The sequence below is a fragment of the Falco biarmicus genome, chromosome 9, assembly GCF_023638135.1.
Source record: "Falco biarmicus isolate bFalBia1 chromosome 9, bFalBia1.pri, whole genome shotgun sequence".
Classification (NCBI taxonomy): Eukaryota; Metazoa; Chordata; class Aves; order Falconiformes; family Falconidae; genus Falco; species Falco biarmicus.
This window is the reverse complement of record NC_079296.1, coordinates 32,409,681-32,427,199: the sequence shown is the minus strand read 5'-3', so window position 1 is coordinate 32,427,199 and position 17,519 is coordinate 32,409,681. Positions and strand designations below refer to the sequence as shown.

General features: G+C 37.4%; 2 protein-coding genes across 9 annotated transcripts in view; one reads left to right on the top strand and one right to left on the bottom strand.

Moving 5' to 3' along the window:
• MAPK8 (mitogen-activated protein kinase 8) overlaps positions 1-17,519 on the top strand; it is a 162,524-nt gene that overhangs the window by 37,222 nt on the left and 107,783 nt on the right. The window lies entirely within an intron of this gene.
• The window catches only part of FRMPD2 (FERM and PDZ domain containing 2), a 77,507-nt gene that overhangs the window by 9,236 nt on the left and 50,752 nt on the right, over positions 1-17,519 (bottom strand). For 2 of the 8 annotated variants that reach the window (XM_056352672.1, XM_056352673.1), the window contains exons 30-41: positions 17,098-17,392; positions 16,014-16,172; positions 15,191-15,365; positions 13,868-14,078; positions 12,630-12,667; positions 10,625-10,711; positions 10,121-10,185; positions 8,443-8,604; positions 7,399-7,570; positions 5,462-5,538; positions 3,287-3,372; positions 1,390-1,505 (exon numbers count right to left, since the gene is read on the bottom strand). In XM_056352672.1, coding sequence (XP_056208647.1) covers positions 1,390-1,505; positions 3,287-3,372; positions 5,462-5,538; positions 7,399-7,570; positions 8,443-8,604; positions 10,121-10,185; positions 10,625-10,711; positions 12,630-12,667; positions 13,868-14,078; positions 15,191-15,365; positions 16,014-16,172; positions 17,098-17,392 — 1,643 coding nt within the window. Of the gene's footprint in view, positions 1-1,389; positions 1,506-3,286; positions 3,373-5,461; positions 5,539-7,398; positions 7,571-8,442; positions 8,605-10,120; positions 10,186-10,624; positions 10,712-12,629; positions 12,668-13,867; positions 14,079-15,190; positions 15,366-16,013; positions 16,173-17,097; positions 17,393-17,519 lie in introns of those variants that run through there. The other 6 variants (XM_056352675.1, XM_056352674.1, XM_056352676.1 and 3 more) reach the window with 6 other exon arrangements.

Genomic DNA, 17,519 nt, shown 5'->3' with positions numbered 1-17,519 from the left:
TTCCAGATCTAGCAGAATAAAAAATGCAAATTTGAGCAGGTAGTAGAGGATAGACTCATTATAATTTTCTGTTTGCTACCCAGTACTTTGAGTAAACTGTGGTTTACTTCTGATAAAAGCCATCAGCAATTTATTGCTTCCACAGGGCAAGAAGCAGCAGGGAGACCTGTGTTTCAGAGAATCTATGGGATACTGCAACGTCCTAAAGTCTTGTCTGGGGCAGAAGCAGCTTAATTTCCTATAGAAACAACTAGGCAAATCCTTTCTGTAAAATGTCTTGTAGTATCAGAGGGGGTTTAGCCCCTGAGCTGTGAGAGTGCTTCAGTTTGTGTTTAAGCACGTCATTTCTAGAGGTTTTAATGAGACTATTATACAAAGTGAAATTTGGTGATTCTGGGAACAATGTCTTGAGATAGAATTTGACCATTCTACATTTCTGTGTAAGCATTTAATTTACTTTTTTGAGGGTTTGTATGGGAACAGTAAAGGAGAGAAGAGAATGACTTGAAAAACCTATTGCATCCAGTGATAACAAACACACTTTGTAGCATGTTCCTGGAATTTGTTCCATTTATTCTCAAAGCCTTCCTTTCTCATTGTCTTCTAGTACATCCAGTCTGTTTACTGTATCTCTTGTAAGATAATCCATCTACTTTTATTGTATTCATTTTGGGACAAACTAAACATTTCATTTTTTTAAATTATGCACTGGGAAGCTCCCACAAATTTACTTCTGACCCAAATTGCAGCATTCACTTTTTTTGTTCAGCCAGTGAGCCAATGTGTCCTTTCTTTGCACCACTAAAATAGTGCATGATTTGAACAAATGTCATGATGTTGCTCAAATTAATTCAACAAGTTTCTTTTCCTCTTGTTTGCTCAGTTTTTGCACCTAATTAAGTATGATCAAGGTATTCGGAGATTTTCCTTTGGGGAAGGACACAATATAGATCATAAAAAAAATCCCAACCAAAAACTAAAAAAAAAAAGACACACACACCCCCCCCCAAAAAAAAAAAAAAATTACAAGAAGTTGCTCATCCTTTTGAAACTGGAGTTCCAAAACAGAGGTAATCAGAGCAGTGGCAAGTGGGTGATAGGCAGCAGAGCTGCCCTCCCTGGGTTGTTAACTACATTCACACTCATGTTCCTTCCTTCTAGCAGTTCTCCAGAAGGGTAGGAGAGCTCCTGATGTAGACCGCCTTCTTGTGGGTGTTGCAAAGGTTGGTTGGCCTTCATATGTTATCAATGGTAAAAATTGTGCCCTGATCTTTGAGACACAAAGAGCAAAACTTAGCTTGTGTACAAGGGATTGGTGTTCTCACTGTACGTATATGGAGCAGCTGGCCTATAATGTTACAGAAAAAAGAGACGTTTTTGCATGGTTACTTCTGGATAGAGCAGAAATCCTGTGAGGCATATCATCATCTTCATCGTTGTAGCTGTCTGACTCAGACTGCTGACTCTCTCTTCTGCAGCCATCATGTTCTGTGTATTTCTGTGACCTGTAATACAGCATTAGTTGAATAGTCTTATGGAAGCAGAAGCTTTGATAATCTGAACAGTACAAAGGTTTCGTTTTTTATCTATTTTTGATCGCTTTTAACTTTCTTGAGCAACTTATTCAAGAATTAGTGTGAACTCTGAAGAATTCAGGTTCAAGGAGTAATAGCAGCGCTTTGCCTGGAGTAGTGGTTGCAAGTCTAGCTAGTGAAAAACAGTGTTACCTGTATGTAGTATTTTATTTTTTCAAAGATATAATAACATACTTTGTATAAAAAGCTGCCCAAAAAATGATTGGAAGTAAAGTTTGTCACAGTTATAGACAATTTTTCATTTTTTCATTTCATTTTCCTGTGTGACATATTTTAGTTGCTAGGCAATCATAGCTAAATAGGATTTTCTTGTTACTGTTCCTGAAGTATTTAGAAAATTTTAGAGCACTTTAAGTATTGTTTAGGTAGAAGATAGACCTGCGATACAGAATACAACTCTAATATGTGCAGAATGGGTCAAATGTTCCTGTACTGGCTAACTGATACCCTCAGACCTAAAATTTAACTATGTTAGCAGGCTTAAGCATGTTACGTTATTGCATTATTCTATCCAATGTATGATCACGATAAATAAAATTAGAAATAGTAAAAGATACCCTTAAGAGCAAGAACAATGTAATAAGTAGCAGTTTTGCAAATATCAGTAACCTTTGCAGGCTGTGCATGTTCAAGTTACACAAAGCTTTTGCAAGTAGAAAATAGAAATACCAGAAAATATTGGTAATAAAAAGCTTCAGATTACAGGACAGGGGCCAGAGAGCCATCCTATTTGCAAAACAACCAGCAAAGACACTGGTTATCCCCATATATGATAAGATAACTTTGTATTACCCATAGATGCATTTATACATCTTGCACACAGAGCAAGAAAATTCAAGAATAATCACATCTGATTACCTGGTATACCACAAGATAATGTTCTATTAGCAATGAGATAATAGCAGTTGGCGCTGAGGCTACATTCATATGGATGTTCTCACCTGCAGATGTTCTAAAAGCTTCTTTCAAACTTTATCTCTACAAACAGGTAAGTTAGGGAAGATTTTCATCCCTAACTGATTTGCCAAATACTGTTCTTATAAAATCTTAAGTTTTAAATGTAAATATTTAGTCATTTTTTCCGTTTATGTGGGTTGTAAGTGATAAAGAAAATAAATCACATTTCATATATTCTGCATCATTGTAATAGACAAAACTTCCCATGTCTTATTAACACTCCATTATTGATTTCCCATTTTACTGTAGCCTTAAAATTGGAAGTATAATTCTTTTCTTTTTGTACTATGCACTTTCTTTGGAGTAACATCCTCAAGTTCTCTTGATTCCCAGATGTCTGGAGTTCAACATCTGTATCACTACAGCCATAGTAACACAGGGGTCTGCCCAGACTGCAAGACTTGCTTAGAACACTCGGTAAAACCCACAGGGACCCTGCCCACACCAATGTCTCCCGTTCTTTCTCCTCCTCAGCCAGAAAGGCTAAAGCTAGCTTAGGCATGTCTGCATAAGCTGTTACACCTAGAAGCTTCCATTTAATTTGTCTTAGTAGTTGTGTGGAAGCTGTTTAGCAACTCTTACTGCAGGTGGAGCTGCATTCCAAAAGAACTGTGTTCCTATAATTTGGGACACATGAATGCATTCGCATACCATATTAGGACAGCTCTGGAAATATAAGAATAAATTATCCATACTGTTTATTTTAATAGTTTCACTGCATTTGAAAGACTAACCTGCCTGAAATGTTACTGATGATACCCTTATAGTCTTGTCCAGCCAGCTGACCTTGTAGAGGGGAATTGTGTGTACTTTCTGGATCCTGCAGGTTTAAAGTAAGAAAAAGTTGTGAAAAAATCAGTACACAGAAACATCAAGAATATAGTTACTTTCATTAATATTCTTTCTTATATCTGACAAAAAGCGTGTCCTTCACTCAAGAAGGAAAGGGAAAAATAAAATAGTTTTCACTTTCAGAAGAAAGTACATAACTTTGATTCAGGACTGCAGTATCTACTAGGAGTAAAAAGACACATCAGCTGTATTTGTGAGTTTCATAACAATACATCTCTACAACTTAGCATACATGACCAAACTTTGAAAAGGTTCATGTTAGTTATATCCTCGCTGCTCTCATAAAGAAAATGCAATCACAGGAATCATAGGTCACACTCTACTCTTCACCTCCTAGCTCTTGGCATCAGAAAGCACCAGTGTCTGAGATTGAATTGTTGGTAATTCCCTTTTTTTATATAAGACACGATACCAGCTGGTAGAAGCAGAGGGCAGCTGCTCTACTGAAGAAGCACTCAACTAACAGAGAAGGTAGATCCTTGATCACCCTCCATATGTAGTAGAAGCAATAGTATTGGTGGCCAGTTTTCCATCCTAGAGAATGATAACTGGGTCCTGCATTTAAATAATGATGCAGGACATCTGCTGTTAGTATGTGGAAGTGGCTCCTTTTCAGCTGTAACGCTTGATAATTATTTACATTTTCATTCAGAGTAGTGTTTCTTCTTCTTTCCCTCTTGATATTCCAGATGCACTCAGAAACCACCCTGGCATGTTACACAGTATAAACTACTGAATGCCCCACAGAATCTTAACAGTAGCTGCCACTTATACCTTATTTTCTTATTTTTGTGCTTGTATTTCTTCATTAGAATAGGGGAATTCATGGCTACCTATTTAACCGTGAATTCAGTTACCAATTTTCTGCACCTACTGACTGCATTGACTGGATAATGCTATATGGATTTTTGTTTTCTGTTTGCCAAGGAAAGGTATTTTAGTGTTGCTTTTTTGCATCTATCTTTTTTTTAGTAGCTTGTCATTTTCAAAGTCTGCATCTTTGGAGTAGATGGCAGCTATACTCTATAAAGTAAAACATAAATAATTGCTATTCTTAAGAGACATCTGAAAGCAAGCTGGAAATAATGAAGAGAGTGTTAATGCAATCAATTCAGAAAAGAATTTTAGCATGTGCTTAATGTTAGACATGTGCTGTGCTGAACTAAATAGACTTAACTGCATGCTTAAAGCTAAATTTGTGCCTTAATACCTTGCTAACTCAGGGATCTAATAAGGAACCTGTAACCTTAGTACTATCTCCTGCTTCTCATTGGTGTTATTTCTTGGGTATACTTCTTTTTCAGATCATAGACATGACCTTGTTTTGATAGTACATTTCACCAATGTAACAATTCAGTTCCAACACCAAGAGTGTACTTTAAAACTTTGTCAAAAAAATTCCTTTTCCAAGTTTTCTTAAATTATCCATGTCAAGGATTTCTTCCATTTTTCTTTTCTAGTTTGATTATATTGATTGAGGCAGGTTCGTTTTGGGTTGGGGTTTTTTGTTTTTGTTCTGGAGGATATGAAGAACTACATTTCTCACATCTTCTGAGGAGAGGTTTTACAGGTTTTACAGTTGTAAACTTAGAAATAATAGATGCTGTAAAAATGGAATGTCTTGTAGGGCTTACTAAGATTCAAAAACATAGCCATGTTTGAAGAAGTTTGGTTGCCTTGGAGTTATGAACATTAATATAAGACAGTTGAATAGAAATCTTCTAAAGTATATTGTTTTAAAATATTGAAAGAATGGTAAAATTAACAAATTGTTCGTTCAAGTATTACAGAGAACCAGAACTAGACTTGCTTATGCAACCTTCCTTCCCCCCACCCTTTTAGCATATATATTATACTAGTCATATGCTCTTATCTCAGTGGAATCCACTGACTCATTCAAATGTTAGCCGTTCCAGTCATTTCGATACACTTCCCTCACATTAATCTCTTTTCATTAAGAAGGTGTGGTTCTTGCCTACATTGCAGCAAACCCATTTTGCAAACATACATACAAGTACATTGCCTAATCGTTTCTAGAAGCCTGATTCAGGTTTTACCTTGGTGCCCATGTGGTTGGATTCTTCTTCCTTGAAAGTGAAAACAGGCTGAATTCGCAGGCTTCCCTCAGCACTATCTGAATACCAGAAAACAAAATAAAAGTAAAATGCCCATAAAGCATCAAAATAAGATCCATTTCTTCTGTGCCACTCACATCAGATGGCTTTGATCTTGGAAGAGGCACTGAGATACAGTGCCAGAACCTGGCATGGAATGTCCCTTTCATGGATACTTTGAGAAGGTTAGTACAGCACAAATGCCACATATCACCACTGAAGAAGCCAGCATAATTCAGGTTGCCAGAAGATACACTCAAGTAGACAGCTATATTAATAACAGTTATAAAAAAATCTGAAACAGAATTTAAATCTGCCCTTCCTAACCCAGCCTATTCCTTTGCAGTGCTAAGGGATAAATACCACAAATTAACTTTGATGCCAGTGCTTCTATAATACCATTGGATTTTGCTGCTCCAGGAAAACAGTTAAAACTTTCCAGCAGCTGTGTAATTCACCAGTGTCATATGAGATGTAAATAAACATCCTCATAGCTAGGTCCTTGAATTTGCAGAGCTGGAGAAAAGACTAGTGTCACTGAAGTGAATGGGAGTATTTCCACAGCCCTTAATACAGCAAGAGCTGCAATCAGCCTTTTTATAACTGCCTGTCCTTCCTTTTTTTTTTTTTCTTTTTTTCTTTTTCTTCTCTCCTCATCGTTAACTTCCAAAAGTAAACTAGAATAGAGACGGGGCAATGAACATCCTCCTTCTAGGGTGGTGCTTGTCCTCATGGAAAAGTTTTGCTCTTGAAACACAGAGGTAGCTTCCAGAAAATGAAGGAGCGTCCAGTGCTTATGACACAGTCTAGGAGTTCAAGAGTGGTAGGCTCAGTCTAATAGATAATGAAAAAAATTGAGAACCTTGAACCCTAGTGGCAGCTGCTGCCTAACAGCAGAATTGCCTAAAATACCTATGCAGCTAAGTTTGCATCAGTAAAGCTGACTAGATGCATAAATGTTTGCTGTAAAATATGTCCAAAAGTCACAATCAGCTCTGCATCTCTTCCTAGTCAGCTGGGGAGAAAGAAAATAGCAATGGCTGTGCCTCCTTGCCTGAGAAGTTTTGAAACAAAGCCTCCAATTTGTAACCAGCAGGCCAAAAGGTATTAAGGAGGAACTCTGTATGCTTCCCACCAAATTTTCTCCACATTATAAGAAACATTTCAGTGTTCAAAGAAATAGAAAGTTGAGGAATATAAACCCATAATCTAGTGGTAATAGTATATCTTTGCTTCCACTCCCAGCTTTAATTAGTATTTAAATCTTGAGTATTTGGCAGAGCAGAGCCTGCAGCACAAGTTTCTTCCATTAGTTAGTCAGTTCTCTAAGTACTGCTCCATGCTGGTAGGTGCACTCTCAAATTAATAGCAATCAACCTGGGAGCAAAGGCTTCTGGATTTGAAGATGAACAAGCACAGGAGAGGAGCTGTCTGCTGGACAGAACAGGAGGTGCAGTGTTTTCAAGAGATAACGTAGGAGTGCTGGGATGTGAAATTTGTGGGAAACATTTTAGCAGCTGAGTCAATAATTGGTTGTGATTCTGTCAGTGAGTTGTATAAAATGGGGTAAAATCAGACCAGGAACCTTCATGACTTAAAAACATAAGCTGAGTTAAAGCATCTTTAAGGGTCTTGTAGCTTTGCTTCTACTAATTGTAGACTTAAAAATCACACTTGGGCATTCCTTCTCTGTAGTCTGTTATCTTAAGTAGCTTAGCCAGAGCTGCAGGTTACAGTGAAGAATGTGTTTGTATCTACAGCTATGAAGTGGGACTAACTGTGAAGTTGGTAACATTGAATTATTTTGCTAATAGGAAAGTTGAATTCAGGCACAACATAGTCTTCCTTTTATCATATACCGAGTGGATGTAGCTGCTTACCAGGCTCTGCTTTTGTGTTTGGCGAGGAAGGCATACTGTTGCTCTGGTTGCCTGAATAAGCCCAATGCAAAGCCATACTTCGGCAGACAGTGATTTGAACAGTGCCTTGAGCCTTGCGCAGCAAATCTGTAACTGTGTGGCGTGGCAGACCAGACACGAAAGTCTCATTCACCTGGAAAATACAATGATGTGTACTTCCAGATTCCTGTAATGGAAAGCTTTTTTAAATCACATAACCCAGTAGTGAGCAATCTTATTTGTGCTTTGTGTGTCCTCATCCCCTCGCATTTTAGTAACTTGCTTCATGAACCTCTCCTCTCTACTACTTTATACCGTGATGGCCAGCAGTACATCACAAAAGTATAGCCTGCATCTCTTCTGAGACACTAAGAGGGCATTGTTTCCCCTACTGTTCAGATGGAAGATGGAGGAGATATGGAAATAGATGAAAAATAGAAAAGCAAACAAAAGTATTGAAACTCTTGGACAGGGAAGAAAAAATAATTTGTGGTAAAAAAGAAAAAAAATATTTATATTAGAAGTTGGTTAAGATAGTAAGATTTTAAATAAAGATTCAAAAGTTCTAATTCTAGTGCTTTTTACTTGTCTTGATAATACATAACTGGCACTGATGATAGGTTCTTGTCAGTATTCTCCTGGTTAGCTGTTATATGCATGCCTGGTCAGTTAATTCATTTCTCTGATTTTTTTCACGTGTAATCCCCACTGGGCACAGTTACACTATGGATTAGTTGCACTTTGCCGCTTGCCCGGGTATTCTGGGTCTGTTTCTCTGCTAGAGTGCCCAACAGCCACCTCCAGCTGCAGAGAGGCCCAGTCCTACAGGAAGCAAAAGTCTAGGCAAGGGGTGGGTGTCCCAGAACAGCCTTCTGACCCCCAGGAGCCAAGGGACACCATCTTCTACGTGTTTATATGCCAAGCAGTCTCAGATTTCCAATCTGCACAACATTTATACTGAACAGAATGGTCATTGTAGTATAACTAGAGAAAATGTGGGCCAAAACAATAAAGAACAAGCATTACCTTGAGAAGGATGTCACCAACTTGAAGCCTCCCATCTAGATCTGCAATGCTGTCTGGACTGATGGCTTTTATTAGGATAGCCCTACCATTTCTTCCACCTACCAGTGCGAATCCTAAGCTTCCATTTTCTGCTTTTTCCAGCTCGATCTTAATAATGAAGTCCTGCAATAGACAAGGATGCAGTCTAAAGTGGAGTTTATTCAGGACTGTATGTTGTTTGCATTTTTAATACCAAAGAATCCCATTATGCTTCACAGTCCTCACTGACTGATGCAGATTATGGGATAGATCCTTCTCTTGAAGAGGTGTATAGAGCTTCCAGTGATTAACGTAGCAGCTGCATCTATGCATTGGAATGAAAGTTGTACATATTTCCATAATCTTTTTTAATAATTGCTGGAGGGGAAAATAACCTCTTAAGAACAAGGAAACGCGTACTTTTGTAATCCTTTTATAATATATCAAATATATCACCTTCACTGACAAGTCACTCACCTCCAGCATGACAGTAATGCTGTACACACTCCATTCTTTTATTGTTCTATAATGAAAACCCTAACCTTGCAACCCCTACAGACCCATCTATTTGGCTTTAGCCCTTTGTTCAGTTTTCAAAACGGCTGCTTTTTTAGGGTCAAGTATTATGTCAGAAGTAGCAGCAACCTCGAAATGTTTATAACTTGCAGCATGACTAGTTCCAATGTTGCAAATATCATAATCAGAAATTATTTTAGCAAGTTGAACAGATAAGCCATCATGGATTAAACGATGCAGAAGAAGCAGTAACAGTGATGACTTAACCAAAAGTGAGAAAATTGTTCCAATTTTTCTGCCAAGCTGGAGGTCTAATTTTAACAAGAGACAGCCCTCTTTTGCAAATCACAAGCAAGAGAAGCCCAGTAAATCTATTCCCATGAAATATCATTCCCAACATGGGTAATTTCAATTCCAAGTAGCATTATTTTTCACGTTTGCACAAACAGAAGTGATGTTTGCACTTGTAAGAATTCTGAAGCATTGTATGTTCAGCATGGAAATTACTTCTTTTTTCAAAGAACACACCTTTGTATTTTAGGAATTCATAATTTCAAAAATGGCATTACTCTTTCCAAATTCAAACCCTTACTGTTTATGTCAATGCTGCATAATGCTCCAAAGGTTTGGAGTAATTTTACCCATTTTTTAAATGCCCCATCAGAGAATTTTGAAAAGAAACATGTTAATCTCAGGTTTCAACGATGTTGTGGGAAATGCTTCACAATTACACTTATTTTCCACAGAATCCCATGCTGTGATATTCTGTATCTTTTTCCTGTGATACTTTCTTTCTAAGCTAAGGATTAATCTTGTAAACTATTAAGAGTCTATGAAGACCTAATAGAGGAGCTAGAGTGTATAAGTAATGCTTATATTACTAAGCTCGTCAAATAGTGTTACTATACATTGAAAACTGGCAACAGAAGAGTCTGACCCCAGGAAGTGCTCAGCACATTCTAGTCCATGAATGCTGAAGCAATTCAACACTTCACAGGATGCTCTGCAAATGCATTAGATTCATGTTTTCAAAGAAACTGGAGAGGAAGTGAATACATTGAATAAAACTATTGAAAAAAGTCTCCCTCCATATAGCTCACTTCACTTGATGGGCCGTCTTAAACTTGATAAAATTGTCACTTACCTTACATTCTGGAGAATTGGGAGTGTTTTGCTGAGCACCATCATTTGTTTCATCCAAATGTTTCTCTGTGAAAAAGCGGCAACAATTTTTAAACAGTTGTACTGGTAAAATGTTCTATGGTATAAAACTTAAAATAATATCAGAGACATAATGATACATTTTATATTTGACATGTAAAATAAATTAAAAAAAATCCTGTGGACTTATGTGGGCTTACACTGCTGAACCATGAATTGAGCTGTCTGTGCATTATCCCTGCAGACTTTTCACCTTCCAGTAAGCAGGTTCCAAATCAAGCTTTAAAAGCTGCATGTTACAGGGTCAGAGACACCAAATGGACAACAGGTAATGTATAAATGTTCTCTGAAACTCTGAGGGAGGCAGTTTTGTTTATGAAGAATTAAACTTTCCCAGGTGCTTACGGAACCACATACAGACTTACTTTCTTTCCAAGAGAGGGCACAAAATTTTACAAACCCTAATTGAAAATACAAAGTGCCTTACCATGTTGATGCAGCAGATGCTGTTCTTGGGAATTCAGGTTTTCATTTGAGAAAAAAGTACTGGGTTTCTCAGTCTCAGCAGGTGGCCCTAAAAGCATACATGTAGGTTTGTTCTGACAGGCCTCCTGCTAACTTTTATGTACATAAGGGAATGTAAACTCTGTGCTTAGATTATTGAACAAAGCATCAATATCCAATATTGATACCATTTGAGGCAGTTTGAGGCCATACTGCATGATTAAGTTTGCCAGTTTGCACAGTGATATAAACAATACTGTTGTGAATTGCAGAGATACTGCATCTCAGTCCTTGCTGTTTTTAAAACTGTAACAACAATCAGACATCAGATTGAGTCATTCTAGACATGTGGCAGTGATCAGGCAGAGGAAGAAGCAGGGTGTGTTAATGTCTGCAGAGATGGATATGTAAGAAGACAATATGCACTCTTGACACTCCTACCTCTACCCACCCACCCATAGTTTTGGGGTTCTGCTTTATCATATCTTGGTCATCTTAGTTGTCTTCCATAAAGTACTCTTACTGTACGAATTACAGAAAATGATGAGTGTTCTTATGTTTAAAAAAACAAACAAAAAACCCCAACAACAACAAAAAAAAAGTTCCCCGTTGCCTTTGCAATTTTAGTATGCATTTTTGTAACTAAGTCTATAAAATGAAACCTTGCTTACTTAATAGCAAATTATTATAGATTTACCTACAAATCTATCACAGATGATAGCAAACAGAACACCAAATACAAAATTACTATAGATTTTTTTAAGTGCCTTATAACAGGGAAGAATCTTGTTTTATAAGAGAAGCAGGTAACTGTACTATTGTAGAGTTCATAAATCTTTATCAGAGGTGAATCAGATGCAGTAACCTATCTTGAAGGTGTCTTGAGAAATCTTGGAATCTGCAAAGCTCATGGAGCAAGGATAGGTAAACAAGGTCCTACCAGGATACACATTTACTGTGCTTTAGTTATACCACAGTAACTGAGAGTACACATAACTTTATCTGTGTTTTGTAGTAAACTCAAAGACGCTTGTTCTTAGTAAGTGTAATAAGCTGCTTCAGTTTACAAAACCAAAGACATGGATAGTTGTTGAGTAGGAAATCCCTAACTAGCTTAACTTGGAATAATTTCTTGAGGTAGCCATATGCCAGTATTCAGACAAATGTAGGCATATGAGCAGTTCTGGTCCAGGGTTACTTTTTCAGATCATCTTTGCATGAATTAAAAAAAATTCAGGTATTGAGTCAAGTAAATGAAACTGGGGGTTAGGCCTGATGTAACACCACAGCCAAATGTACACTGCAAAGTATTACTTGCATAGATAACAGACTTTCTACACAGTGATGTAGACATGACACCTATCCTTCCACCTGATGGTGTGGTGCAGATGCAGCCTCTGCTTGCTGAGACCCCTTCTGCTGCTAGAGCAATTCTGGTCAAGTCTTTGTAGTGCAGATTATTACTGAAGTTTTGTGACAGTTATAACATTAAATATTGTCCCCTGATAGGTATGCTCTTGTATTAACTAAGAGATATTTGTGCTGCCTGTTTCTGATTTTTCTATAGGTTTATTGATAACAGTTTAAAACGTTGGCCTAGATGATGAAGTAGTGGCTCATATTAAATAGAGGCTCAAAAAGTACTGGAAAACCCCTTAGAGAACAGTTTCAATCAAAACAGATGTTGAAATAATGACCACATAAATTTCCCATTTAATAACAACAAATTAAAAAAAATAGAAACTGACTATGCAAAATGCAATAGTGTTTGGGTGTGGTTTTTTTTAAGAGGACTATACATTTTATTTCTGTCTTTAAAGAGCTACCAAATTTTCTTCAGATCCTTAGGATGGCCATAACAGAAATACTGAATGCCAAGGTACAGTCTGTTAATAACTTTTAAAATGCAATGAATCAATACCTTATGCTTATTTCCAAAATCAGAAGCAAGTTTTGAACTGAAAACCAAAAATATTAGCCTTACTTACTATTTTTCTGCTCTATAGGAACCACTGGATTGCCATTTCTGGGGGCAGAAAAAGTGAAATATATGAGCCATTAAGAGCTGCATGCTTTGTAAAGCACATATGAAAAATATTTTTAGAAAGTCAGTTGTCTAAGTTGTAGTTGTACTTCTATGATTTTGTTAATGATGCTTTCCTAAAGAGCATTTATATCAGTATATAAAATATGTAACTGTATTTACAACAGTGAAATGTTTCATTTAAATGGGTTGGGGAAAGAACGAACATGTTAAATCATTTGTCCCAATACAGAACTGCTTTGTGGTACATTTTCAATTCAGCTTTGGTTCCCTCTCTATACAGTGAGAGTAATCTTTTGTAATTTCCTTTATCCTATTGCTGTTTGTTTCCTTAGATTGTAAATTCTTATGATCAGGGTGTGTTGCCTACTAACTGCTTATACAGGAAGAAGTATAACAACGCTGCAGTTTCTTCATCTGCTAGACCAGTGCAAGTTAACAAAACATTGATAAAAGTTTGGACTACGTTAAGACAACCGTGACAGACATACTATTGCTCTCTCTGGTTATATAGCTTAGTTATTCACATGTTTTTGGGTTACTGTGAGATCTTTGGAAGCTCTTTCTGTATCAGTCCGGGACGGCTGCTGGTGCTATATCAGACTGTAGAACACACAATAGATCTAAATTGCAGCCAAGAACTGATGAGGGAAATTCTTAACTGCAGGTTATTGATCAAGTCTGGGATGACTTTTTGTTACATGTGGCAGATTAAATGATGCATTTTTAATACCTTTCTAACATGTTGACTGTTGGAAGTAACCAACTTGGAGTTTCCCATCAGAGGTAGTTTCTTGCCTGTAGTTGTCAATCTGAGATTGTATGGAGAAGGTTGGCGCTAGTGGTGGAAATATAAAAGATCTTCCCTACAGAACAGGATATCTGAAAATGGTGGCCAGCCTGGCAGTTAAAGGGTTCATATTTGTGTTTGGATGATGAAGTCTGAAGAGTTCTCATTTATGTTGTATGCGTCTACTTGTGCTCTGTTAGTTGTAATTATGAGGAGTTAAGATATCTTATGGATGTTATGTATCAAGTTGCAACATTCAGACTTTGAGGTAAAGCATTTTGCTTGTAGTTTGTCCTGGGTTTATTGTTTAACTTGTTGAGGTTTAGAAACCTGCTTCAACATTAGGATTGAGATTGAGTATACTTGGGTTTACCTTGTCTGCTCAGATTTACCTTGTGGCTTTGATTTGGACATTCTGGGTGGCAGCTTCACACGCTCTCACTGCATCATCCAGGCTAATGCCCTCAGTCCACAGTCCACAGATGTAAACAATCTGATCTTGTGACTGCAAACTGCCTTCCACACTGGCAGGAGAGCCAGGCACTATCTCTAGCACATAAATGCCTTGTAACTTGCTTCCAGCTCCTCCTGTCAGCTTCAAGCCTAGAATAATGCAGAGAAAGCATCTTTTGTGGCAGCGTGTTTTGAATGTCACTGTCAGTGACATACAGCCTAATGGAATAGATGTGTGTCATTGAAAGATAGGCTGAACAAATCACTGATGTTATAAATAACAGTCTTACCCCAGTGAGACAGGGTATAAGAGCTGGAATGGGATAGTGAAATGAAAACAGATATTAAAAAAGTATGGAAAAAACTTAAATGGTATTGTCTATCTCTATGCTTCAGCTGTTTCATAATGTTTTATTTCACCTGATGTTGAATAGTCATTTGAGTAAGACACTTAGCTGCATAGCAGTAACTCCCTCATTACCAGAGTGCTTAAGCGCCTTGCAATCTTTAGAGTGTGATAGGGAACGGAAGCATACAACTAAGGAGATACCTATACAGTGCAAAACTGAATTGTGAACAATATTCAAGCACTCTCTGAACAAGCTAGTTTCTGAACTGGAAACAGGATGCTGTACCTGAGCAAATACAGCTATACTGTTTCCTGAGTCTACAGTTCTACCTGTGTGCAGTACTTGCCACATTCTGCTGACATACCAAGATACACTGTGGGCGGGTTTTTTTAATCACTTGTATTGCGCAATGTAGATAAAGCCTCGTGTCTGTGGTGAATCAAGAATTTGAGTAGAGATTTTTTGAATAGCAAACTATTGCCCTAACCAGTAGCTCATTCTTCTCAAACTTTGCCTTTTTTTTCTTTTTTTTTTCCCCCCTTTTCCTCCAAATAGATTTTTACGTATCTCAGCAGGTAGTAGACATTAATATCTAACTACCAACTACTTCTGTATATCAGTAATATGAAAATATGAGACCAGAGATCTTCCAGAAAGCTCAGCTGATAGGATGATAATATAAAGATCAATTTTGCAACTCTCTTCATTGGTCTAGTAAGAGATATTATTCTCCCCTTTAAGGCCTTGCCCAAAATAATGCTCTCCGTTCCTTTGTCACAGGTGGTGGCAGAGAGCATAAAAGGTGTCAAGGTCACTCAGGATCATATAGATCCAAGACCACAGTTGCTTATGATTATCTTACGATTGCTGTAATCTCTGTCCAAAATAGCATGCATAGTATTTACCACACACCTAGCTGTCCATTGGCACCTTTTGTGAGAGTGATTTCAGGAATCTCATCTGGCCTAATAGAGGGACGTGGATGACTGTCAGCACGACCAACCACAAGGTGCAGATCAGGAGGAGAGCTTTGCAGTAAAGTCAGGGCTTCATTGCATGGTAAAGATGTGACATCAATTCCATTCACCTAAATGACAAATCAGTAAAATGATGTCATAGATCTCATTGACCACCTTGTACTTCTCTCTCCATTCTGAATTGTGTATATGGACTTAAATTAGCTTTCACTTTCATGTTGCTGCTTTGCTGTGGTATTTGATGTGAGTAAATGCAACAGTTAAGATTGCAGTGAGATTTCTATTTTGAACTTATTTTTTTCTGAGTGCAGAGCTTTCATAAAAATAGCTCTTTTTTTCTTGGAACTCAAGGTCTTGTAGCAAAAAACAAAGACAGTCTAGTGAAACAAATTAAAGATTAACCAGGCTGAAAACAAGCTTTATTCATACATTACAAAGGACATAACTCCTGCATCCTTTGTATGTCACCTATCTTATTACATTAATTCAGTTTGTCATTTAATTTGGAAGGCATTTGATGTCTCAGTTGTCTTACATTGCTGCTAGATGATTTGTGTTATTTGCCTGGTCATACAATATATTCAGTTCAAAATTTATTCTACTGAAGTTAGCAGAATTACATTTATTATATGATTCATTTGCACTTGCATGCCTAAGTATGTGATAAACTGGACTCTACGAAAGGAAGAAAGGCAAAACTAAATGACATTGATCTGCAAGTATTTTCTTTTCTGTATAAACTCAAGGAATTACCATACCATAATGATTCTGTCTCCTCTTTTTAGTCTTCCATCAGACAGGGCAGGCTCATTCAAGATTTCATCAACATAGAGGCAGGTGTCCACTTTGTTAAAAACTACAGAGAATCCATAACCGTTGTTCTCTGATTTTGTCAAAGTCACAAAGATCTCCATTTCCTATTAAAATAAGTACAAGATATGTTAGATGTAGGCTTTTCTTTTGCTTCATTCACATCTTCCATCATGTTTTATATGCAGATAGGAATCAGATCCTCAGATGGTATAAACAAGAGCATACATAATGGTTTCTCTGATCTGTCATTGACTTATTCCAGAATTAATTATTTTTTTTTGTACCTAGTGGAACTTCATGGTGATTGATTGATATGGCCTAATAAGGCAGAGAATGCCATCAGGGACTGGAATTTTGGCATTTGAAATGTGTAAAGAAAGGCTTGGAGTCCTCTGAGCTGACCAGCATTACAATAGTAGGTTGCAGAGATTATTGTTGTTATTGCTATTGCTGTCCCACTAAAGGAAATGGCTGGAGCTAAATTTTGTCCTTAGTGCTCTCAAATTCGTAGGAATTCAGAGCTCATTAGAGTCAGAAGGAATGCAAGATATTCAGCATTTGGCAGGACTGACCCTTGTATTTTTAATAGTAATTAGCACAAGGATCATACTTTCTTATCAGGACATCAGTGTAACAAAGCTATTTTCCACATGGGTTTAAAACATGACAGAAAAAACCCAAGTAGCTGAGTCCAATTAATTTTAGAGGCTACTAGAGGGCTAAAGGCCTTTGTACACTGGGAATAGTATTGCAAAGTGCTGGAAAGTTGAAGAAATAGTAAGATGGCAAGAGCAAGGAGATGGCCCTAGGGAAATGGTAAAGAATTCTGGAGCGCTGGGCATAGTGGAAGGTCTGCATTAAGATCATGGACATTCAGGAAAGTAAAAAAAAAAAAAAGCCATGCAAAAATAGCATATATAATGAGTTAAAATTTATGTTAAATTTATGTTTAAGAATGTTGCATTTTTAAATTTGTTTCTTTTCCCTTGTCATATTCTACCTGTTAATAATTTAGTGCCTATCACATACCCTAGCGCAATCTTCCTTTTCTTCTTTCTCTTCCTCTAGTTCCTCCAAGTCTTCCCATTCATTGTCACTGTCATGTGTCTCTCTAGCAGGCAGGGATGATGAGAAGGGACCACAAACACGTGGTTGTGGGGTTGCCATGGTTGTGCAGAGTGTCTCGGAGCTTCTTCCCGATGAAAGTGAGGTCACAGATGCTGAGCTGACAGTGAGATACTCTTCATCAATAGGGGTTAGGGAGAGAGTTTTGGGCATACATTTTGTGTTTGATAGGTCATCACCACTCTTATTAAATTTGTGGCTGGAAAATAAAAAGATGCTGGTGTTTTCCTCTATATGCTTTATTAGATGGGCACTGAAAAGTCTACTGCTTATGCATGACCTTATTTTAATTTTAACTGAAGTATTGTTTATGGTATTAAATTGCT